General features: G+C 43.2%; 1 protein-coding gene across 2 annotated transcripts; it reads right to left on the bottom strand.

The window, feature by feature from the left end:
• Nucleotides 1-1,211: 1,211 nt before the first annotated feature.
• LOC308116861 (GRAM domain-containing protein 4-like) lies at nucleotides 1,212-25,392 on the bottom strand. Of its 2 annotated transcripts, none has more exons than XM_080475311.1 (19): nucleotides 25,098-25,392; nucleotides 16,745-16,982; nucleotides 16,553-16,658; nucleotides 14,989-15,109; nucleotides 14,850-14,917; nucleotides 14,617-14,749; nucleotides 14,498-14,523; nucleotides 14,227-14,318; nucleotides 14,046-14,137; nucleotides 13,827-13,875; nucleotides 13,362-13,433; nucleotides 13,235-13,278; nucleotides 13,030-13,139; nucleotides 10,822-10,976; nucleotides 8,292-8,439; nucleotides 7,443-7,536; nucleotides 5,762-5,852; nucleotides 4,309-4,377; nucleotides 1,212-3,556 (listed from the first exon to the last, which is right to left on the bottom strand). In XM_080475311.1, the coding sequence occupies exons 2-19, from the start codon at nucleotides 16,928-16,930 to the stop codon at nucleotides 3,452-3,454; spliced, it is 1,761 nt and encodes a 586-aa protein (XP_080331437.1). In that variant the 5' UTR covers nucleotides 16,931-16,982; nucleotides 25,098-25,392; the 3' UTR covers nucleotides 1,212-3,451. The 2 variants fall into 2 exon arrangements, with proteins under 2 accessions (XP_080331437.1, XP_080331436.1); XM_080475310.1 differs by having other exon boundaries at nucleotides 1,219-3,527; nucleotides 25,098-25,389.
• Nucleotides 25,393-26,035: the final 643 nt, after the last annotated feature.

The raw sequence follows: 26,035 nt of genomic DNA, 5'->3' as shown, positions 1-26,035 counted from the left end.
GAAACTGTTCAGAACAGTTTTCAGCAGAGTGTCTGGTGTGTGTCTTCTGCACAGTCAAGGCAAAAGACTGGAGATGCCATGTCCCATCTGTGACATCAGCAATGTGCGCAGTGACACCAACATAATTTCGAATTACTAACAGAGGTCCACTTTCTGCAATGCATCCATTTTCACTTGCTTTTCAGTTTCATAAAGCTGTTGGACCTTGTTTGAAACAGTTTTTCTGCACGGCAGCTAGAAAGTTGGATCACACGTTGCTATCTGTAACACATTTTCTAACCCCTCATCTTCGACCACTGATAGTGATCTACAAGTCCAGGGCAACACATTTAGCGAGTGAATTTGTGAGTTTATCAGGCGTTAACTTACTAATTTTTGTCATTTGGTCGAGTTTGGGCTCCTCTTGTTTGTACTCATACCGTAGCTGCTAGCGCTAGTAGCTCCGGTGGGTTCTGTGCTCGCGCCAACATGCTTTGCATTGAGATGGTACCGGAGGATTGAATTGCTTCGGTGGTATGCAAACTCTTTTTTGCATAGTTTGCACCGAATCACACTTTTATCAAGGCTACCGTCAGGTCGTTTCTTGAAATAAAAATTTTCTTCCATTGACCCAACATATCGCTTGTTGGTTAATGATGGTTTCTCTTTTAATTAAGCCTGAAAAATAATTACTAGTGCTGTCAATCGATTAAAAAATATTAACTAAATAATGGCATAATTTTCTGTAATTAATCGCATTGTTTTTCTCCTGAAGACTGAAGCCTGTAATGGATATCTATTCAGGGAAAACCACGGAATGTCAACTCAACACACAGATTATATTTAAATTCAAAGACTATTTTTTTTCTAATGTCCTTTTAGCTTTGTGTGAAACTGTTTCTCTCCAAGATTAGCAAAATAATAAAAACATAAATAAATTAATAAACAAATAGAAACTCAATCAATATAGATTAAGAATGAATATTTAATCGTGAATAATAGAAATTAATCTATGGCAACCCTGTGATTAACTTGATTAGAAAAAATTGTTTTACAACACTAACTGCATACGTATGTGTGTTGGTATCAGGATGTGGGCGACATCAGCTTCAGTATACAATTTGCAAAGATTTATAAATATTCTGAGGTTCTTCCCACTTTTTGATGTGCAAACACCCTGAAAGTTAACACCTGGAGGCTGAAGGACGTACTGCACAAGAAACACACGTCATCACCAGGACACATTTCATTTTAATTACATTTTAAAAAACCCATCACATTTGAATAACTAATTAATTTAAACATTTAAAAACTCGTACACCATATTGACACCATTTTATAAAAACCCTCACATTTGAAAGTTATACAAGTTCACGGAACAGTTACATTGTAGACAGAAAGAAAACCTGAGAAGCCACCAACACAAAGAGAAGTCAAGAGAAACCGTTTTTAGTTTGAATGAGGCAACGTGGCAGAACGACTGGCATCAGTGTCGGAAAAGAATTCAATTAAATCTCTGGAAGCAGAAAGAAAAACGGAAACGTTTGCGAAAAAGAGCAGATTGAACTGGTCGATTTCAACGCAGATTTTAGTTGGTTTTCATGTGAATCTAGCTAAAATGGCAGATTTTAAAATGGCACAGTTATCTAGCGGGCTAACAGAAATATTTGGCTAATACGTACAATTTTACAGGAAAAAGTGGACTTACAATTAAATCCACTGCTAGATAAACAAGATACAACATGTTTTATCTTGTTTTGTAAAATCCTTTGTTTGTTTGGAGCTCGATTCAGCTTTAGCTAATTATCTTTACGCGAGATAAAAAGCTGTTGATAAAGGGAATCAGTGGTTCTTGAAGCAAAAAAACATTTTTTAATCATCAGTGAATCAACAGTAAGTATGTAGAAAATCATTTCACATAATTTTGGTTAAAAGCGTCTAATCAGCACATTTGCTGGTTAACTTCAGATTAATATGTAGAGAAATACTAATAAGGGTATTAATATTCTTTTTGCCAACTGTAGAAGACACAATGTGGACAGAAATGTTTCCCGTCTGATTTGATTCCAACACACACGGCATCTATAAAAACATGAGGCCGGTGTCAAATTACAGGCAAGACGATGCTGGATGTACTTCATAGTGGATAAACTTTGTGATTGTACGGTTGACAATGTTAAAATACCGTATAGTTCCCAATAGAAGAGCACCGCCTAATGGAAGAGCGCCCCCCTTTTTTTCAAAGATGTGGCGCGCGGGCAGAAAGAACAAACCTCACAATTTGATTAAATATATTTTTCAGTAGATGCAAAAACTCAGAAACAGTCCATTAAAGTTTTCCTAAAGCCTCTCCGCCCGTTGCTGGAAGCTCGGCGTGCGGCCCGCCTCGCGGGGCCTTCGCCCACCGCGGCAGCAGCTCTGGAACCGCGCCGAGCCCTACTCTGCTATTTCATTCTGTATTGTGTATTTCGACATCACACTCTAGTTCTTTGCCAATAACAGGCTTCCAAAAAGCTCAAATAGTAGAATTAGAAAATATCTTTACATCCACAGATGCCTTGTTAGGCAGATATGCGCAAGTGTGCGGATTACAGAAATACTTCTGTGTCAACAAAAGGCACATGTACGTGATTACCATATTTTACTAAATCTTTTAACTTGTGCTCCCTTGGTCCCAATAGACGCGCACCCTGAGGCTTGCACTCGCTCACTGGGCATCTATTGGGAACTATACGGTAACATAACCAGTGCAATAAACATGTTGTTAAACTTGCTTCAGCCTGCTTCAGCAAGTTCCCTTCAGTGTGTTTTCGCATGCTAATGCTATGTGGCTAGCATTAACAGCTGCTTCTGGTTCACTCGCTGGGAGTTGAACTGGTTGAACTGATTTTTACTCTTTGGGGTCTGATTCGACCTTCTGTCTGGCAGGTTGTGGCCCCCGGGCCACATGATTGACACCTCGGCTCTGAAGATTTCTTCAATTCTTTCTTGTAGTTCTGTGATCATTTATGTTTTTAACCTATGAAACAACAGAAGACAGAAAAATGTGTCTATTCAAGGTGTGAGCTTTAGCTTGAGATTTCCCATTTTGTACGATTATTGTTGAAAACATGAACAACTCATTCAAAACACAGAAAATAGAAAACGCCTTGGTTGGTGTCTGGAATGAACATGTTCTTCTAATTCAGTAACACGTCCAGATGATTGTATTAGGAATACTTTTACAGTGCTTAGTTTGTGTAAGATTTTAATGTTTGCATAAAACATGATAAAAACTAGTTATGAGGAAAATAATCCGTTGGAAAGTGGCAAAAATGACATTTTACACTTCTTACCTCCCAAAAAATGTGTGAATGGGAACCAAAGTGTTATTTTCAGAAAACGGATGTATTTTATAAAAGTTATCAACTTGTAAATGTTTCTTTTAAAGGAGGTTTGTTAAGGCGGGATCCTGGATGGCGAGGGGGCGGGACTAAAGGTCTGGGCTGGAGGCAGACGCCGAAGTGACCACCATGTACTGGTTCAAGATGGCGTCGAAGGCCTCGTCTCTGTGCATCATCGCTCCGAACACCATCGGCTGCAGGAGAGCAGAGCAGGAGACAGATTCTTTACAACCCATCAGATTTCAGCTGATCGTGACCAAACTGGCACAAATCTCAATGTTACATTTAGTCAACATCAACTATCCAGATGAGACACAGATTTATTCTCTGACCAGGAGACCACGGTCCAGTACAAGCACTGAGTGAGGGGATCGAACACGGCGCAGTTCGGATGTGCCAACAACTTGTTGTTTATGGAGCCAAAGACGAGAGATTAAATGTAAATGAGCTTTATTCAGTCTGCAAAGCTAAAGAGCAGAAATCTAGATGTGCTCATGACCTCTGACCTGGACTCAGCGAGGGTTAAAGGACTGATGACTCAGCATTAGTCTTTATGGGTCCTCACAAACACATCAGACCGGTTCTCATGTGTTTGCACAAACTTCCTGTCACACCGAAAGAAGATTTCAAAATAAAGCTACTAATCTCCTAGTCGTCTAAAGTTTGGAATGGCTTAGATAAATCTGCTGTGATGTTTGGATTCATCCAGATGATGTGAGATTTCTGGATGAAGTCCAGAGTCAGACCCAAACATGCAGAAGCTGATTTTAGATTTTGTGCACTAAATATTTGGAACAAAGTCCCAGAAAACTGCAGGATGTCTGAAAGGATGGCTGCAAGATTTAACTGCTTTTATCATCCCTCCCATTGCTCTAGGTGAGGAAGATTCAAATTGTATGAATAGTGCATCTATTTGAGATTTTCCACCCAGTAATGATGCTCTGACCTTTATGGTGGACGGAGTCGCAATGGAAATGCCCATTCCAGATCCAGGCAGCACTGACAACACTTTGTACTGTGAGGAACAACAACAGATACACAGAAACACATTATGGAACAGAGATCATCTCAACAGAATCTCATTGATGATCCTTAATTTTTATATTCATAAAATAACTTAAAATATTAAAATGAAAACATCAGTTTAGTGTAAAAACAAAATTTCCCATAAACCCAAGAGCACCAGGGCAGTTACATGAAGGCTAGACAGGAAGTTTTACGTGGCTAGACGGGATGTTAAGAGGTTCGACAGGAAGTCGAGAGGTTCGACAGGAAGTCGAGAGGTTCAACAGAATGTTTAGAGGTTCGACAGGATGTTACAAGGTTTGACAGGATGTTAAAGGTACGTTTACGCTATGTTCCCTGCAGCCCCGGAGGCCCCGTTTCGGCCACGATAAACAAAACGGGATGGACGTGAGACAACGCGGGGGGACGGGATAGGTAAACGTAACAGGTCGCGATTGCTGTGGGCGCCGTGCCAGATTTTTAAACTGTCAAACAATTTGCCACGGCGGCCACGGTGCGGATGAGAAACTCAGTAGCCCGTAGCAAAACGGGATGAACATGACAAAACATAGCAGCAAGTAATTGGCCGTAATAGAACTTGGAGGCGGTCCGCAGTGGGTCGGGAGGCTTACAAGTGATGTTTAGTGTGCGTTCTATCACGGTTGTTTCACGGTTGATTCGCATTTTATCACGTCGCACAGAGCTTCGTCACAGTTCTCAAGGCGTCGTTACGGTGTATGGTAGCCGTTTCATCACGTTCAATCGGGGTTTATCCCGGCGTGTGGCGGTTTGTGGACCCGACGCGTTGCGTTCTACTCCGGCCTGCCACGGCGCGCACGGTCTGGGAGGAAGCCGGGCCCGGAGGGGAGTTTCTTTTGAGTCTGAGCAATCAACGACAGAAAACCTGCTATAAGCTATGCTACCGAAAAAGAAATGAAGAGGTATATATGCACCCAGCAGAAGTCTCAGGATGCAATGATTGCCTTCACTTTTGGTGACTCTTTGGGGCATAAACGTGCTTCAAAACGGTCCGGCGTGCACATTTCATCTGTAGAAAGCCTTGACAGAACCTGAAAAACGTGCCACGACTTCCTCAGAATTCCCCAAAATGCCATGGCGCACTACGTTTCGGGCAAACGGGGCTGCCGTGAACATAGTGTAAACCTACCCTAAGGGGTTAGACAGGAAGTTAAGAGGTTAGACAGGATGTTAAGAGGTTAGACAGGATGTTAAGAGGTCAGACAGAATGTTAAGAGGTCAGACAGGAAGTTGAGAGGTTAGACAGGAAGTTACAAGATTGAGGATGGAAAGCAGCAGTTGGACAGAAGCAGGTGATGATGACATATTAATTTGACTAGACATGGTTCAGAGTGCTCATGTGTTTGGGAAGTGACCTTCTGGATGTCTGTGATGTCGAGCAGCTTGATGACTTTGTTCCTCTTGGAGGATCCAGACCTGGAGCTGGAGCTCTCGAAGCACAGGTAACTGAGGGGGCACAGGGGAAACCCTGTTAACTCACATTATTACAAACCTGGGACAAGAGTGGACTGTAGATGTAATCTGGTACACGTCTCACACAGGTGCAATTCTCCCTCCGATGTTTGCTCATGGGTTCAACTCAACATCAACTATAACCTCACGAATTAAAATCCAGTCCAAGTAAAATCCGGGCACAGGAACTCATCTCCGATTGAACACGAGTACCACGTGTTGTCAGCAAGGTTTAGTTTGTTACAAGAATCTCTCGTTTCATAATTACCTTCGACAACAAAAGTTGGGCGACCAACGAACTTGGCCGAGGTTATGTTTTTGTCTGCATGTATGTATGTATGTATGTATGTATGTATGTATGTATGTATGTATGTATGTATGTATGTATGTATGTATGTATGTATCCAACTTTTTGCAAAAACAACTCACCTGAATTGACATTTTCAGGGATGATTTGTCATCATCCAAGGGCCAATCGATTAGATTTTGGGATGTTAACAGGTAACCGCTCCCGAATAAATCCCCCCAAACTGTGAAACTGCTAAAAAAATGTCCGATTCATCTCATCACACTAAATTTCCTGTGAAATTTTTCTAGTAATACCAGCACTAATACATCAGCCAGTAAGCCTTGCAGCCTCTCCGTCACCTGGTTGCTGAGCTGTTTCCATAGGAACAAGTCACGTTTCACACAGTGATGTAACTTCCTGATCTACCTGGTTAGCATCAACATGAGCTAACATGCTAGTGCTGATAACTTCGTTCCGCAAAGGTAGGCGCTCTACCGAGGACACGTTCTACTTTATTTAGTGCAGTTATAACATGTTAAAATCGTAAAACTATTATATAGGTATTAAAAGACACAAGTTTCTACAGAGGTTGAGATTTGAGCTGGTTTTTATTGAGGTGGACCAGTTTTAAGTCGTGTTTGGGCTGGAAACAGCGGGTCAGATCTGGCAACCCTGGAGAAGACGCAACTTTACGGTACCATGTGCTATAGTTTACAGTGGATTTATCGCTATGGCCGTAGAAACGCAGTTTTTCAACCAAACAGTTGGAAACAGAATCTGACTAAGAAGGAGAGGCTCCTGAAGATGGTGAGTTAAGTATAGTGTCATTTGTGTTATTACAGTTACTACCAAGTAACTAACGCTAGCTCCTGTAAGGATAACTAACGGTTCTCCATATTATACTGAATTTATTCAGTTTATCAGTAATCTTTGTCCGTTTTAATGTACCTGTGGGAGGGTCAGTGTAACACTACCAGAAGGAGCGGTTATGTCCGTGTATGATGTCATAAAGGGAACAATTCTAAAGCACCCGTATGAGAACACATTTGCTAAAAAGTAGCGCAAGCAAATGAGGGCGATCACTTCTGGGGCCGTAACTATTACAAAACCATTACAAAGTACATTTTAGATAATATGGGACCTTTAAAACATATGAAGTTTGATACAGCTGAAACAAACAGTGTGGGCTCTTTGAATAGGTCCAACACACACACACACTACCCCACCCCCCCACCCACCCCACCCACCCCACACACACACACACACACACACACACACGCCTCTGCTGTACTCACTTCTCGGTGACGTACAGGACTCCGTTGCGGATGTAGTCCGTCGGCGTCTTCCTGTCTCTGTTGATGAGGCAGCAGCGCCAGCCGTTCTCGCAAACTGAAACAACCACACAATCCTGAAGTCATGTCTAATATTACACCTTCATTTTACAGGACAAATCTGAGAGACTCATCATGCAAGATTGATTAAAAACAAAGACCTCAGAGGTTCAGCTATAGCCTGACTTTGCCAGGCAGGACCTGGTTCAAACATGGAAGTAACCCTGATCCCCATGGAAATATGAATTTGATTAAACTAGACCTGTTTAAACATGTGACGTGGATATAAAGCACACACAATTACCACTTCATGCATTTTAGCAGACTTCTATGAGTGTAAACATGAAGAAATCTGTGTGTATTTGTATTAACTGGTGGAATAGCACCACTACAGTAAAGCACAGTGGTGGCAGCATCATGCTGTTTCTGCACTTTGGATGAAAAAATCAATAATAAATAAATCACAGATCGAAGATTTGTGGGCAAAATTGCCATATTAATGAGATTATATTGGAATATAATAATAATAATATAATAATATATATATATAGGACTGTATTTTATGACCATATCCTAAGTAAGAACTTGGAACACAACGTGGTAAACTGCAAATCTATTGTTATCAAGATTTGCAATATACAGTAAGTATCAGAGAGACGACTAAAGTACAATGAATCGTGTTTCTGTCTTTGGTCAATCAGATGAAGGTCTTCTACTGTGTGCCACTTCACTATTTCAACATTACATCACAAAACACAAAGACACCGTCATCCTGTACTTGAATGAACAGAGTCATAATGTGACCTGGCTGACCTGTCAGAGGGTGCTCGCTCTCAGGCAGGCTGAACACTTCGTGAAAGGCTCCTCTCTTGGTGCTGTAGTATCGCCCGCCGTCCTCGTCCCGGCCGACGCCCAGAGGAGCTGCGGCGGCGACGCTGCCTCGCCCCCCCGCTGCAGTGACCTGAACATGAGCCGGATCAGTAAAATCAGCGTGCGAGCAGAGATGCGTGGTGAGGCTGGTGTCAAATTACAAGGCCTTGGATGCACAGTGTTGGCACCGAGGGAAAAGGGAGCTTTAAGTCAAATTTCCAGTCAAAAAAAAACATTTCCTGAAGTACTTTAAATACCGAAACCAGTATCAGGTATCGCGTCCTCCCTGATACAACCTGGTGGGTATTACAAGACACCATCCATCAGCAACGTCAGCAGCAGGTAGCCTACAGAGGACAAGGGATGTCCACGGATTGGATAATCTTTAATTATAGTAAGAATGACAAAAGTAACACAGACTGTAAACTATGTTCTGCCAAAATATCAAGAGGAGGAGAAGGATAGTTGCTACAACACCAGCAACTTCATCACCGGCAACTTCATCACCACAGACATTTGGACCAGCAGAGTTAGAACGATGTGGATCAGGAGGATTTTAGTCTGAGCTGTGCTCCATGCTACAGAGTTTCTGGGCTTAAATTACTCAAATATGACTGAGACTCGTCAACTGGAGCGTGTATAGGTACAACAGCAAACTCGGTCGCTCTGCCTGTCCATCTCCGCTGGGTCGACGCCACGCCGGCATACTGTGGTTGCAGTCGTACTCTGGAGCCTTCAGGGCGGTTGGCGGTAACGTAGCATCGCCTCAGAGGCTGTGCGGAGGCGGTTCGTGGCAACACGTAGCCTGCGCATATCGTTTGTGTACGGAGTGTGAATTTGGCTTTATGGCATTTAAGTGTCGTATCGGCACTCTGTATCAGCAAGTAGCAAAGGGTTAAGACTTGTACTTTAAAAAAGTTGTATCGCCGCGCCCCTACCTTTCAGCCCATCGGTGATCCTATTGTGATTATTACCGACGTTTAAACTTGACTATGTTTTATTTATTGGACGTGAACAACTTGAAAGCCCACGTCATTCTGTCTTACCTGAACTATGCGGTGAGTTACATCACACAGGCAAAAATGTTCCTTAAACCTGCAAATATAAAGTTTCATCCTTGGGGGGTGAACTATTACAGGACTGGGGTCAGGACGTACACCTCTAGAGGAGCTATAGACCAACAGACAGACCTGAATAGTGAGTCTACTGAACACACCACTGACCTCTACTGTACAGAGACTATAAATACACACCGCTGGATCCTACCTGTTCACATTCAGACGGCTGAGAGAGAAAACACACACACACACATCAGTTCCACACAGATCAGTGTGTACTAATTCCGTTAGTAATCATCACACTCTAGTGTGAAAAGTCCTGTGCTGGTGTGAATATAAAACATACTTGTTTGTGCCAATATTCAGTCCCTGCTGTAACCAAAGCCCCGTTTTCACATTTGAGGCTAATGTTAATAGCTTTCATAGCAGCAACACCGATATCTCAGCTCGGGTCTCAGGCAGGGCTTTTCCACCCATAAGAACCAGGAGGTAGTTCAGGGCCGGTGCCAGGGCTGGTTCTTAAACGAGCACTGCCAAAGAACCGGTCCTTTTTCCATCGATAACGGAGCCAAGTGAGAGCCACGTCACTGCGTCACTCCAAAACGTCGTACGTCACTGATTTCCCCAGCAACGAAGTGGGGCCAGCGGAGCACCAGTTTAGCCCCTGTTTGGCCGGGGCTTTGGCAGTGGAAAGACAAAGAACTGGAGCTAAATCTGGCCCTGGCTCCGAACTGGCACCTGGTTCTTCCCGGTGGAAAAGCCCCCAGTGTTGTGTTGTGTACACTACTCCTAAGAAATTAGTTTGTTTTTTTGTCTCCGTTTTCTTTGAAATTTGTGCCATTTGCTTGGTGGTTCAGTGGCCTGATCAAAGCCTCTTGTGGGCCGGTTTTGGCCCACGGGCCTCATGTTTGACACCCCTGCAATAAAGTATTTACACACCTTACAAGAAAATTAATCCCTCGGGAAGAGTTTCGTCTTTGAGCAGACGACCAAGTTGGATTGTTATTAGTGACTGTCACCTCTAAAACTACCAAGTCCCAGGAGAACATGGACTGGGAGTCATGACACCACGGAGGAAACCTTGTTGTTGTTGTCCATCTATCCTTGTAACAGAGTTTAGAAATGTGCAATAAAAATAAAGTTATCATTACTCAGGTATACGCAGATAAACTGTTTACTACAGCCGTGGTGCACATGTACACAAGCAGTGTTTCAGAAAAGTTGTGTATTACCCCCAATTGCAAGGTTTTTCATTTTCACTTGAAAACATTGTCATATAAACTTTAGGATGACGGATGGAATAGAAAAAATATCCCAAAAACATGATTTATCCTTTTCAGACTGTCGCAGTGGGGTGCTTGATCTGAGCCCTGAGGTGCCTCTGAAATCCGTGTGTGTGTGTGTGTGTGTCTGACCCGTCTGCTCAGCGTGGTGCTGCCGCGCTCCTTCAGCTGCAGGTCGGTGGGCAGGTTGGTCCAGATGACGTACGGCGTGTCGAAGCGCTGCCGCAGCTTAGGACAACTTTTAAAGATGAAGTCGATGATGAAGAACTTGATCCCTGCGTACACACCTGAAGAGACCAGCAGCTCATCAAACACTAAAACCACCACAGAGAGTCCGGCTGAAGACCGAACTCAAATGTTTCTTTGTGTGAATCAGTTTACCTGCAGGTTTGTTTTATTTTAGGGAAAATCTGAGGTGAAGTGAACAGAAATCACTGCAGGAGTCCCATTAATTAAAACAAATTTATAGAAGATGCAGAGACAAAGAAGCTTTGTGCCACTTTACTCACAACACATTCATGTAAGAAAGAGTTTTGGTGGTAAAGCTAAAGAGAGGCTTGTGTTTGTGGGGTCGCCGTGTCTCCTGACGCATCAGCAGGCTGAATTAAACCTGAACTCTGATGTTAGTGTGAGCCGTACCGCGAGGCTACTCTGGTGGGCTTCGATCCAAACTTAATAAAGAAGGTGAATTCAAATGTTGGTGGATGAATGAGACAAATATATATATATATAAATATTAGGGATGTCCCGATCCGATCGGTAGATATCGGATCGGGGCCGATATTGGTGATTTGTGAGTGATCGGGGATCGGCAAATCCAGCCGATCACCCCGCCGATCTAAAAAAAAAACTAACAAAAAAAAACAAAACGCGGTCCACAACGTCACTTAATAACCACAACAATCAGGGACTAGAAGCTCCGGAGCTGCAGAAGCTAGAAGCAGGCGGAGCGGGGCCATAGACCTATAAAACTAGAGTTATATATAGTGGTTTATGTGTTTATGTGCAGAACTCTACTTCTAAATTTCTATGTGGTCTGTCTTCTTCTGCTTTTTTGTTGTGTTTGGTGAGTCACAGCGCCCCTAAAGGCCTGGCATGTGTACTACATGTCCTGAAGCCTCGTGTTGAGCCGTGTTCATAGTGAGGTGTGGACGGTTTGTTGGGAGAAGAACAGGGAGGAAAAAGGATTGTTTTTTCGTCGTGTGGATGTTCCTCAGTTTACAACAACAACTAAAGAGAAAGAGAAGAATTTTTATTCAATAAGTGAGTTTTACAATAATTTCTAGCTAAACAAAGCTTCTGCCAATAGTGCTTTTAGCTTCAGACATCTTAGTTGCTCCAAAAATAGACTATCGAGTATATTTGCAATAGCAATGTGAGTATCGGATCGGGAAAGTATCGGTATCGGCCGATACTCAATTCTGAAAAATCGGATCGTATCGGGGGCAAAAAAGTGTGATCGGGACATCCCTAATAAATATATTTAATATTCTCGTGTTTTCTGTAGCACTGAGGTGATACAAATCTCTAAGCTCTTCTGTGAATAAGACCATAGCTGTGTGTGTGACATTTGAACTATTTCATTAAGGCATCGCAAGGCAATTTTTCCAGAGAAAAACCAAATTATTTAGAAATGTTCATTTTCCAAAACAAATTGATGAAAAAGTAAATGTGGGTAAATAGAAAAAAAAAGGCACAGTCGAATGTATAAGTACCTTCCTTGTGGAGTATGTGGACCTGTGAGCATGTCTAATCTACCCGATGATGTATTTATAAGTTTAGTGATCACTATCTTCTGTCATGAGTGTTTTGTCTTCTAACATGATGCAAAAAGCTGTGAGCTGCACCGTCCAGAAATTAACCGAAAGGAACCTTCTCAGGTGTAGTGAGGTATGTATATAAAAGACTGTAAACTAAAAGATGATTTAAGGCCCTGTTTACACGACGGCGTTTTCAAGTGGAAACTGAAAATCTTTGTGTTTTGAATGTCCGTTTCCATGACAATGGTGCTCAGAGGCACTGAAGGCGGAAACGCCGTAAACATGTTCTGCACATGAACAATAACAACAATGGTGGCCTCCAGAGCGTCACGACTCCCAGTCCACGTTCTCCTTCGTCATCTGTTCGTACGAATGTCCGTGTACTCCCATTGTGTATGTGTGTGTGTGTGTGTGGTTGCTGTGAAAACTTTTCTGAAATGAAAACATAAAAACTACACGTTTTCACTTAAAACGTTGTGTAAACAGGGGCCTTTATAATGTGTTTTTAATTCATCAAAATCAAGCCATTATATACAGTACAATAGACAGAATAATTTGTGTATTTATATGTTTAAAGTACCTATAATGAAGCCCAGCAGCTGGAAAGGAAACAGGCAGGAGGAGACGAAGGCAACCCACAGGCCCACGTACAGCTTCTGGGTCAACTCGGGCTGCACCCACATGAACAGACTGCACACACAGACACACATGTACACACATGTACACACAAACACAGTGACCATTACCGCTTTCTAATTTGGAACTACAAAAGCAAAGACACTCACTTCTTTATTTTTTCCAATATGTTGGCCATCCGTCCAAACAGATTCTGTGAGCACAAAAAGAAACAACAGTTGTGTTCGGTGGGTCTGAACTGAGACTTAAAGCCTGACTGTGTCCACAATGAGTCACCTGAGCTCTCTGAGCCACGTCCAGAACCAGCTGGAACTTCTCAGACACAGTCAGGTCTTCTTTAGGAGGCTCCTGGACAAAAAGAGACCATGTTTTAACACCACATGTGTTTTGAAATACTTTAGATGATTTATGAGGTTTTGTAACATTAGTTTGTTTGCATTATTATTTCTTATATGTGAAATATCCTTTTCCTGAATGCATAAAAAAATTCTGAAGTTAGTGAATATTGTAGCTTATTTTTCTTTTTTAATTAATCATTTTTTTGCATTCATTCCAGCCTTAATCTTCGCCATTTACACGCTACATGTTCATCATAATATTTCTGTTGGATGTTTTCAGGCTGTTCACCCACTGACTATAGTGAGTTAGACACTCCTGATCTAGAACATCATCAGGGTCCCATATGGATCATATGAATGATTTTATAAACACGATGAGTGCGTGACCTGACGGATTTCTCACCACCGGCTCCGAAACTTCAGGGACGATGCTCCACTGGATCCTCCAGCCTCTGGCACCATCAAACAACATATAAACAACATGCAACACTTATCACATCACTTCACAGATATTTAAGAATCATCAATAAGCTCAGTCATATCATTTGGCAGTACCACTCTATACCACAAGGTGGTGCAGTGAGCCACTTCAGCTGCTCTCAAGAACATTCTGGAGACCGACCTGGCTATGAGGTAGTTGAGTGAGAGCCGGAGGATGGCGAGGAACAGGAACATGGGGATGGCCCAGCCGTGCCACGCTGCGTACATGTAGACCTGAGGAAGACGTTAACGCCACACAAACACGACGCTCAGCCGTGTCGTCGCAGATCTGTGAACTTGTATACTTCATGTTTTGGACTCACGATGAAGGCGATGGCTGACGTGTAGACGGAGTACCAGCTGGATAAGGCAGCGAGGTTCCTCTTGAAGTTGGTCACTGGTCTGAATCCTCGTTCTGGAAGCAGCAGCCGAACCCAGAAGTCACACAGTAACAATTCATCAGGACAGACTGAGGCTGCCGGATAATGCTCAACGACACAGGAAGCTGATTCCAGGAAATGAAAACTTCTGCTGATGTGAATTCTACAGTCTGTGAAGACTTTACCAACAGGATCCACGACAAGAAATACTCACTGAGCCTCCTCATGTTTTCTGTCAACCTGTGGATCCGAAGCCACACAAAGACGCTCTTTAGGTTTCAGACACAAACAAGCTCATCACAATAAAAACTATCTGCAGGCGGGGCTGCTCACCTCTTGGCGCTCAGCGGCTCCTCCGTCTCCACCGTCGTCTCCTCCGGTTGGAAGCGGAAGTCTTCGATGTAAACACCAAAACGTTCGTAAAGCCATTTGAGGCAGCTGTTGGACAGAGTGTCTGTCTGCTTCTCTGAAGATGGAAAAGTTAAAAATAAAAAAAAAAGAGAGAGAGACTGAAGCTGAATGAAGAGGTGTGGAGCACACGCTCACGGGAAAGGGGCGTGGCTCACCTGTACTGCTGCCTGGAGTGGGAGGAGGGGGCGGAGCTTTCGGTGTTTGAGAAGGCGAGTCCTCCAGTCTGTTAATTAAAAAGACATGCCATTACTCCAGGTACTGAGTGAGCTCTTGGGTCCAGGTACCGACCCTCACCTGGACCTCAGGGCATCGTTGAACTTCTGCTCGAGCTCGGCTCGTCTGCTGCGCTCCTTCTCCAGCTCCTGTTTCAGCGAGTCCACGTTGGATTCCTCCCGAAGTTTCCTCAGCTCCTCCTCTGAAATACAAGCACTCTGATCACATGGTGCTTCCACTCGTCTTTCCCTCCCTCGTTTCCTCAGTCCTGTCCAGCTTTCTCGTCTCTGCTGTTGAGATGCAGCCCTTCAGCCTGATGCTGCCACCGCTGTGTCTCACTGTAGACGTGGTAGGAGCCATGCGGTCCTCCTCAGACGCAGTGTCTTAAAGCCTTACAATGAGCTTTCAGTTGATGGCTTGGAACATCTTTATTCTTATTAAACGTATTTGAAACTCGACATGAAGCAACACAAAGTTTAAACTCGGGCTTTACAGAGGCTGCAACGACGAGGGCTTAGTTCACTGTCAAACAGCTAAAAATATCAATTGTTCTAAGATGATTTTTTTGTTAGAAATTGTTTAAAAAGGCTCTTTCATCATAAAGGCGGCAGCCCTGTGGACAACGGGGGGGCAGGAAAGTCCCTTTTTGTCAAGGTCATTTTTTTCAAATATGTTTCCATACAATATTGTTTATATTGTATATTACAAATTGGGGAATTCGTAATATACACACTCCTGCCTACATCACAGTGGAAAGCCCAGGCTGCATTTAGTCCTTAATTCAATAACTTTGATGTTGTGGGGTGTTGAAGAGCTGCTAAATAAGTTATTTTACTTATGAGCTGGACAGCTTTGTAAAATTATTGACAGTGAACCAGAGACACGGCGGAGCCTTTGGTTTTCACTGCCAGTTGGAGTTGCAGTAGTTTCAAGTAATTGATCTTGTGGCTTCGTACAGGTTGAATGTTTTGGTTATTTTAAGACAGGTTTGTATTTAGATGAATGCACTGCAAGACTTAGATCCCCAACATCAGATGGTGACGAGATATAGAGACCTAAAATTGGAGTGACTGTTTATCAATGGGGGAAAATAGCATAAAATGTCTTGATATAATTGTGTCACTTTGAATTATCATACCGAGTACCTTTGTTATACATATATGTTAAACTGTCAGACTGGCCTCATGATACGCCTCAGTAGTATGTGCTTTTGTTTTGTTTTGTTTTTCATTTGACCCCATTGGAGGTCTCTGGTGTTTGGTGAACTGATAACGTGTCCGGGATGTACTCGGACTTCAGATCAATGTTAACTGGGATCAGATCCATGTGACCTCAACTTGGAACACAAAGTTGATCGATGCACTGATGATTAGAACTGATGGCAACAGGAGCAGAAGATCAGACAACATGATTTCCAAACGCTCCGCCATTAGAGCTCTGACAGATTTATTAACGCCAAAGTCTGTGTGTGTGTGTGTGTGTGTGTGTGTGTGTGTGTGTGTGTGTGTGTGTGTGTGTGTGTGTGTGTGTGTGTGTGTGTGTGTGTGTGTGTGTGTGTGATAAATATTGAGGAGTCCTGCTGCTGTGTTAATGCGAGTCCATCCTGACGGTCAGAGTCCAGATAACTGAAGGTGAAATTGCTCACGCAGGAAGTGTTTTTCCAGCAGAGCGATCTCCAGGTGACCTTTGACCTCGTTTAGATCCGTCCTGGAGTCATCTTGGAGCGCTGCTGAAAACGAGGCTGCTCCGGCCTGAAAACAGAGAGATGGGGGTCACTACGAGCCGCTGAGAGCAGCAGAGCGCAGATGGACCAATGAAAGCCCCCCCCCTCCCTCACCTGGGCGTCGCCCGGCTGCTCCCCGTCCACTTCTCTGGCCTCCTCCGAATCTCGGGCCGACAGGCGGGCCCTGGTCACCGCCTCCTCGCCGCATTCTGTGTCCGACGTGTTGGGCGACTCGCTCAGGTCCAGGAAGTCGTCCCGCTTGGAGCCCCGGAAGCGGATCCTGTCCAGGCGCCTCAGCATGGTGATGGGAGGGAGGGAGAGCCACCTCTACCTGAACATGGCTGAGGCCAAACTGCAAGGCGACAGAGGGAGTGTCATCAGGAAGTGGTCAGCGTGTCCGACACTACTTCACCACCTGCAATGATATCAGCCCCCGTTTACACAACAGCGTTTTCGGGCCTGTTCAGACCCGGTGTTTCATGCGTTTCAGGTGATCACATCACAAGTGGCGACCTCTAAAGACAAGTGTGACCAGGCACCAAAGCACTTCCCAAGGTGTCCAGGGAGCATCTGACCACACAGGCGGGACGGTGTTGTGGCAGGAAAACACGTCATCAGTGTGTGCTGTGTTTTGTTGAAGAGAATGCGCCCATCCGAGTTATACAGTCTTAAAAGCTTTCCAAAGAAACTGTGGAAAAGAACATGGACGTCCGAGTCTGAAGGTGTCTGCAGAGACACGGAGACTTACAGCGGCCCGGGCCTTCATCTGTTGTAATGAAGCAACACAGCAGAGAACAATCTGCTCTAAACATCAACAACGGGAGAACACGGACATTCGTGTGGACAGACGACCAAGTTGGATTGTTATTACGATGACTGTCAAAATAAAACTACCAAGTCCCAGGAGAATAAGGACTGGGAGTCACGACACCACGGAGGCAGAAATTGTCATTATCCATCGTAACAAACAGCAAAGAACTATGTAGTGCAGCGGTGGTGCACGTGAGTCCGAGCATTTGAGAAGTTGCATTTTTCCTCTGTTGCCATGGAGACAAGATCGGAGTGATTTTTTAAAAGCTCCACCACTGGGCTGCTGTTTTCAAAAAGCTGCGTTTTCAGTGGTCGCGAGGTCGAGTAAATGGACACCCAAAACGGACCACAACTTTTCCATTTTCACTTGCAAACATCGTGTAAACGGGGCCGAGGTGACCGATCACACATCTGTATCTCTGTTGTGATGAAGATGAAGCTTTCACTGCATTACAGGGAATCAAACATTAAACTCGGTTCGAAAAAAGACTGGAAAAAAAAAAAAGAGAAAAACTCTTCTTTCTGACTAACTTGGCAGCATGCAGAAGTTTCTGTTTACCGAAAGATAAAATTTGAACACACATGGGAATGTGGACACGTTATCAGGCGTCATCATCGTGCCTGGTAGGGAGGACAGTGTCAAACCTCAAACTTTCTTTTAAAAAAGCAGCATTATAGAAGCTTTCAGACTGTAAACAAGCCTGGACAAGACTTCAGCTGTATGAAGCATCGACCTGCTGAACGTTCACAGATGCTCTCCTCACTGTTTGCATCCAGCAGCAGTTAACAGCCAATAGGGGCCGACCGTCAGCAGCGAGCCTTTTTATGTTATTGGAGCATTGTTCTGTTCACCTCTAACTTCTGGAGATAACCTTTTGTGGTTTACTTTACTAAACTATTTTACTATTACTTTACATAAACTGAAAAATATTACATAGCACTGTTAAAATAGACTTAGAGATGAATTAACAGCCCCACTGGCACGGTACACTGCATTTCATTCAGAAAAACAGAAGTGACACAAAGTTGTAAGTAGGAGTGATTAAAACTTTACACGTGCTGTAAGAGTAGTGTGTGTGTAGGTGCGCGTGTCAGGTTTGACAGCTTGTGTCTGAACACGTCTGAGGACCAGTCGGACCACCTCTGATGACGATACAGATCTTCACCGACTGAAGGAGGCTCACACAGAGCGGCGCACGCACGCACGCACGCACACACACACACACACCTCCTACTCTACTCATTCTATTGTTCCTTTTTCTTTGTTCCTTCCTTCTTTTGTTTCTATATTTCATCCCTCCTTTTTCTGTTTTGTTTTTACCTTGGCCAGTGAAAGTTGGAGTGAAGGTTTTGTTTTTGTCCGTGTATGTTTATATGCATGTATGTATTTATGTAACCAACTTGTTGCAAAAACTGTTGACCTAAATTGCATGAAATTTTCAGGAATGATTCGTCTTCGCCAAAGGACGGTTCCACTCAATTTGAGAGCGATTGGGTCAGAAGTCATGGTAGAGGTCATGAAAAGGTCAAAAATGTATTTTCGCTATAACGCAGTCAGTTTTAAAGGGGACATATCATGCTAAATCCACTTTTTTAGCCCTTAAATGCATTTTGTTGTATATTTAGAGTGTTTAGAAGTACAGAAAAGTTCAAAGTAGTCTCTTCAGGTGCTCCGTTGATATCTTTATATTCTGTTTTGGTCATATTTTGCGATCGGTTTCGATTTTTCTATTCTCTATTACGTTTTTTGAACAATGACGTCACAGTATTCTCAGCGGAACTGCCAAATTAGGACATCGACATTGAGCAATCCGCCATTTTTGTTTCTCGCTGCGATTTTGTAGTCCAACCGAAGTTACGAGAGGATAAGTCGAAATGTTCGGTTGTTGGATGTAGTAACCCACAAGCTTCGTTACACCGTCTCCCAGCATCAGAACCTTTTCGAAGTGCCTGGTTGAGTTTTATTTTTCACAGAAATGTACCCACATCTGTGGGTAAGGTCATTTTTGTGTGCGCGAATCACTTTAAGGACGACTGCTTCAGCAACCTCCGCCAGTATAAAGAAGGATTTGCCGAAAGACTTGGTCTGATTGAGCGGTCAGTTCCTTCTATCTATGGAGACGACGAACAGAGCACTTCGGTAAGCTGTATATAACGCTAAAAAGTGTGATGATAAGACGTCCCTGTCATTGTTTTGTTAGCATTAGCAGTTGCACCGTCTTCATATGTTAGCGCTGTGTGCTCGTTTTAGATTATAATGTAACTTCTGTGTTAAATAGTCGTTGTAATACAGGCAGTATTGTAGTAGTGGGCATGGATGGAGAAGTTAGTGTAAATATAGTAACACACCATTGCGTTACATCCATATGAAGACGTTGTTCTGTAGGTGCATCATCGTCATTTTCATCTCGCTCCGCCGGGTCCGACTCTGGCTCCAACATGTATGGCTGGATGGACAAATCTTCCGTTGTTGACATTTTGTAAATAATGTGTGAATATAAAGTTTCTGCGCCGCTAGATAATTGTATCTGTTCTATCAAACTACAAAGATGGCCGAACAGGGTGACGTTGAACCGAGTGTCACCTCTGCAACCTGGAGAGGAGGCGGGGTATGAAGTGTCTCATTTGCATTTGAAGAGACCGCCCCAAAACGAGTTGCTCTCAGAAGCGCATCAGAAAAGGGGTTGAAAAGGGGCCTGTGGAGCTCTAATAATGAGGAATTCAGACCCAAGCATTGCAGTTTCGCGTTGTATAGACCACAACTGTATGATTTATATGTAAAAAGGAAGGATTTAAAAGCATGATATGTCTCCTTTAATAAGACTGACGTCAAACCAATGCCAAAATGTTCCGTTTTCAATTCCCTATCCGCTGACCTGCCACATGATGCAGTGACGCCATTACACTGTTAGCGGCTTGGGGTCAAAGGTCGGGTCACACAGAAATTGTTAAATGTGTGTACATTGATGTCAAACAGTGACAACACGAAGCAATTCAAATAGCAAATAACCTTGTAATCCATTGGTTTCCATGGTGACGGTTGGTGAAGGTATGCACTCTGGGTGCACGTTCTCGTTTATTTATTGGTTTGTATGTATGTAATTTACCTATAACTTTTGGAAAAAAAACTATTAACCAGAATTGCATGAACGGCTCAGGGATGACTCGTCATAATCCAAGGACCAATCCATTAGATTTTGGGGTCAGACAGCTCCTGGGGAGGTAAGATATTTACTCCATTGTGGACAAACTGGAGCTCCACTGTGAGCCGCCAGTCAGGGCTGGAGCTGCTGCTAGCTGTCTGCTAGCACAATGCTAACCCCCCCCCCCTCCACTCTCAGCCAATCATAGGCCAGCTCACTCCAACGGTGCATCCAAGTAACACAAAAGGATGGGAACCAATCGAACATCATTATTTAACCTCAACATTGCAAAGTTTAACTTTAATGTTAACCTTGCAATGCTAACAGATAGCATCAACAGATGATGGACATGTGACACAATCACCCTGACCTGCCACCCGATGCAGTGACGCCACTACACTGTTAGTGGTTGGGGGTCAAAGGTCGGGGGAGGGGGGGGGGGGGGGGACACGCAGAAATTGTTAAATGTGTGTACATCTGTATCAAACAGTGACAACATGAAGCAACTCAAATGACCATAAATGATGGAAGGAGCAGTGCGGTGGATCAAGAGACCTTGTAATTCCTTGGTTTCCATGGTGACAGATTTTGCGCTCTACCGAGTGCCGGGCCTTGTTTCTTACTTTATTTGTTCCTTACTTGTTGGTATATTTTGTTTCTGACTTTGCTTGGTAGTTTCTTACTCACTTTAATTTTTTACTTTATCCACTTTAGTTTTTTCCCCGACATTGTTTGTTCCCTCTTTTGTTTGTTGGTTCCTTTTTTGCTTGTTTACTTAGTTTTTTTAGTTAGTTCTTTACTTTTTTGTTTTTTTTACTTTGTTTAGTTGTTTACTTGTTTCTTTCTTGATTAATTTTATTCTGTATCTCATTGAGTCTTTTCTCCATAAACTAGACGATTTGACTGTTTTTATTCATTTTAATTTATGAATTAAATTAAAAATGTGAAACTGTATATTTTACATCTATCATAAATAAACTGAAAAAGAAGCTAATTTCAGAGAAGCTTAGTCAAGAACATCAGACGTTTAAAAAAACTCATATTTCCTAACATGAGATGTTGTTCCTCCTTTAAGAAGATGAGAATCTATTCATTTGTTAACACGTATGTGGAAGTAGGTTCGATTGCCGACTTTTAAATATCAAAGGAAAGTGTGATTAGTCACAATTAATTCACAAAACAATGTGCAATTCACTATATAAAAATGCATGAGCGCGGTAAAAACATAAAGTCAACAAAGTGCATCTGAAACCAAGCCAATGTGAATCAGAGGAAAGAGTAATACATTAATGTAATGAATTGGTATGATCATGTTTACCTGAGATTAACAGGAAACTTTCAGTGTTTTTCTCCATCAAAGTGTTGGATGGATGGATGGATGGATGGACGGATGGATAAGCAGGTACAGGAAGGTGTTGTTGACCCACATACTTTGGCGCTCCCGCTGTTCTAATGTGGATAAAATAATGTGAGCTGACCCGAATAAGCAGCAGAAAACCGATGGATTAACCCATTTAGAGAACGTTCAACCTGACAGACGCTGTGGCCTCTTCCACACCGCGACAGAAATGCAACGGAGAGAAGAGAGAAACTTCAAGCAACCTGCTGTTCATGTAAAAGTTTAGTTCTATAGACTCGACTGGTATTTATTACAGCTGCACATATCTTGGGAGTATTTATCTGTTAATCATCTGTATATATTCTTGTGTTTTGTGGAGACTTTAGGCCATCATTAATAAATTATAGACAGAAAATATATCTAATCTTTTTTTTTTAAGTTAATATATTGAAAATATAGCCAAAGCGAGGAGTTGAAGTCTGAGTTTTTTTCTAATTAAGTCTCATGTAAATACAAAAAGATTTAAATATAACTGATGCTAGTTGCAAAAACTCTCAATAGGTTTGTTCTGACAGAAAGTTGAAAATATCTTTTTAATTTAAACTTGTATTTATTTTCTTCACAATAATTATTTTTTTTTGTATTTATATTGCACTTTTTTGAACAGAGAAAGATATAGATAGAAAACATTAACATATCAATGTGACTGCTTCGGTTTGTTTAATTTTAGCCATTTATTATCTTTATTAAATGTTGCATTAATCGACAAGCAACTTTGTTTTTTACTCCTACATTTTCTTTATTTCTAATTTACCTTGCTCAGTTAATTTGTATCATCACCTTGTTCTTGACTTATAAAGGCCTCTTCATACCCCAAAAGGAAGAACAAAATTTGCTTGTTGACGTCAGCCAGCCACAAAAAATTTTCTGTTTTAATCAAGACATTTCATCCTCCGAAAAGAAGCTGTGCTACTCGGAGGCCACGCCCCTCACGACAGGCCACGCCCCCTCACAACAGGCACACTTCTTGCAATGTTTTGATGACACAGCGAGACGGGGTGAAGCAGCGTTTTAACTTCTCCACCGCACGGCTTATTTGAGAAACACTTTTCGCTGAACTGTTTCAATAATAAAAGATAAAGTTTGCGTGCGAGCCGCCATCTTGGCTCTGACTGCAGGAGCCGACAGCCCCAAGTGATGCGTTCAGGTGCATCACGTAACTCCGAACCGTCCTACGTGCTACATGCTAACAAGTTTCGGGGCTCACACAGTAGCGAGGCTACACGCTAAACATGATTACAAATATGACTGAGACCGTCTTTAGCGAGCTGAGAGTGTGCACAGTACAGGACAGTGCGGAAATAGATGCCACGCTCAGCCCTATCGCGGACTTGTGATGGCGCACAAGTGACACGGCGCGAGTGGAACGCTGCCCTGACAGCAGAGAGGAGTGTATGAGTTGATGAAGGAGGAGGAGGAGGAGGGTGAAAACAAGAGGTTTTAAACTGAAGAGGAGGAAGATTTAGGAGGAAGATGATATAGCCGAGACAATTAAGAAGAAAAGGCAACGGAGGTGGCGTCTGATTTGGTTTTGCGAGCTGGCGGAATTAGGAAGTAAACAAGAAAATCCAACCGATCACACAAGAGTTTGTGGAACTCGGCAGAAGAGACGGGCAAAATGTCTTCTGACAGTGGAGCTGAGCGAAGACGTCATTTGTTCGCTCAGGGAGCTTTTCCACCGGAAAGAACCAGGTGCTAGTTCGGAGCCGGGGCCAGATTTACCACCAGTTCTTTGTCTTTCCACCACCAAAGCCCCGGCCTATCAGGGGGCTGAACGGGCGCTAAGCTGGCCCCACATCGCTGCTGGGCCAGATCCCGGCCTGACGTGTCATCAGCTGGGGGCGGAGTTATCACTACCTACAAGGTGGAGGGGTGTACCGGCTTTCTGAAATCTACAGCAAACACGGAGCCCCGGAGTGGTTATAGATAAAAAATTTAAAGCAACACGTGGGAACGATATAATAAGCCGTTCCCTCAAGTTAATAATACGAGGGAACGAGATCATTTAATCCACGATCGCGGAGCCGCGGCTCTCGAGAGTCCTACAGAACGCCGGCGCTGCCATGTCAGCTGCGTCTGATATATAATTTAGAAGCTGTTTTCCCGTTTTCATGGTGACATGATTGTAACTAACTTCACATCCAGGTCTTGTACGGCGTTACGACCGCAGGCTGAGGTCTGCATGAGGCAGCAGGGGGCGCTCCACTATGAGACGCTCCAATAATATTTTATAATCCACAGAACTTCCTCATAATGAAGCCAGACTTTTGGTTCATCAGCAACTACAAAACAAACTATGTACTACTGTAAATGAAAACTTGGATTTGTTGGCCATAAAACGATCCTTTTAATGGCTTCATGTGAAAGAAAACTTTAATCAGCGTGTGTTTACATAGGTTGTCATTATAAACGGCTGTAGAGCTGCGTTCTATTATTCTATTCCTCCATGTTGAAGCATTTGATTCAGAAACATCCAGAAATCAAGTGAAAGGAACAGAAATTGACAATTTAATGCTCAAATGTTGAAAAATGAGCCCCAAGCTCATTCAAGCGTTTTTTTTTTTTCCTCTCTGGCCAATCGGGGGCTCCGGACTAAAACAAGACAGACGTGAAAAAACAGCAATCCAGCGAAGAGGAGACTCAATGTGTTCTGGCTCTTTGGTCTGCACCCGAGGTTCAGGTCAAACTCGATGGAGCGACTCAGAGGAAACCGATGAATACGGTCCGTCTCCTCATACCTGTCTGCTTGCTGCGTTGATGAAATCAGTGGCATGCGACATTTTGGAGTGACACAGTGACGTGGCTCTCACTCCGCTCCGTTGACAAAGGAAAAACTACTTATTATTTAGCGGGGCTCAGTTAAGAACTGGCCCTGAACCAGCACCTGGTTCTTTTGGGTGGAAAAGCCCTAGTAGAAGTTTCTTGGCCTTGAGGCTTCTGGGCCCCGCCCCCTCTCCTGGTGACAGCCAATCAGCTGCAGCCTACCTGCGGACTTCATGGAAGCCCGGTCGGAGCCCGCCCGTACCGCAGGACTCATGTTGAGCCGCCAGGGAACCACAACCAGGACGACGTGTGGCGGAGAGAGAGATTCGAGGACAGATGACAAGTTTCTCACCGTGGAAGCGAAGACAAAGCTAACTTTCCCCGTCCTCCGTCTCCTCCGACTGGGCTTAAACCCGCTCCGAACCGGACCGAACTCCCCCGACACCTTCCTCAGACCCGAGACTGTCCTCCGTCTCCTCTCACCGGGCTTTAAATCGGGTGTAACCCGCTCTGAACCGGACCGAACTCCCCCGACACCGGCCCCAGACCCGAGACTGTCCTCCTGTCCTCCTAATCCAAGCCGAAGCGTCACCGAGCTCAACCGGACAGTGTTTCCCCACCTGACGAGATAATCACCGTGTGTGGGCGGGGTGCGCCATAGACATACACAAATAGAATCCATAAACACATAGAACACAGCCACACAAGATATACGCACATAGAACCATCGGTCATATACACAAAGAATCACGACACAGTCAGAGAATCAGACACATAGAATCAGAAAAAAACATACACATAGTATAATATCTGTGCATACTATCACATACACACATTGAATCGCACATTGACATTGACACATACATTTCTACTTTTTCTATTTGTGTATTTAATCTAGGTATTGCATCTACTGTTCTAAGACTGTGTCTACCTTTTCTATGTTGTGTCTTATTTACTGTCTATTTGTGTACTTATTATTTGTCATTATGACTACTTATTCTATGGCTGTGTTTCTACTTATCCTTGTCTATTTATCTAATTATTCTATGTATGTGTCTACTTATTCTGTTGATTTATCTACCCATTCAATGTCCTCCCACTTATTCTATGTCAATATGTCCACTCTTCTATGTCTATATGTGTACTCATTATGTCTATTGATCTTCTCATTCTATGTCAATGTGTCCACCTAGTCTATGTTGATATATCTACTCATTGTTGTTTATCTACTTATTCATTCGCTATGTGTACTTATTATATGTCTTTGTGGCTATTTATTCAAAGTCTACT

This window comes from Lipophrys pholis, assembly GCF_963383615.2.
Source record: "Lipophrys pholis genome assembly, chromosome: 11".
Taxonomy (NCBI): Eukaryota; Metazoa; Chordata; class Actinopteri; order Blenniiformes; family Blenniidae; genus Lipophrys; species Lipophrys pholis.
This window is presented reverse-complemented; position numbering and strand designations above follow the sequence as displayed.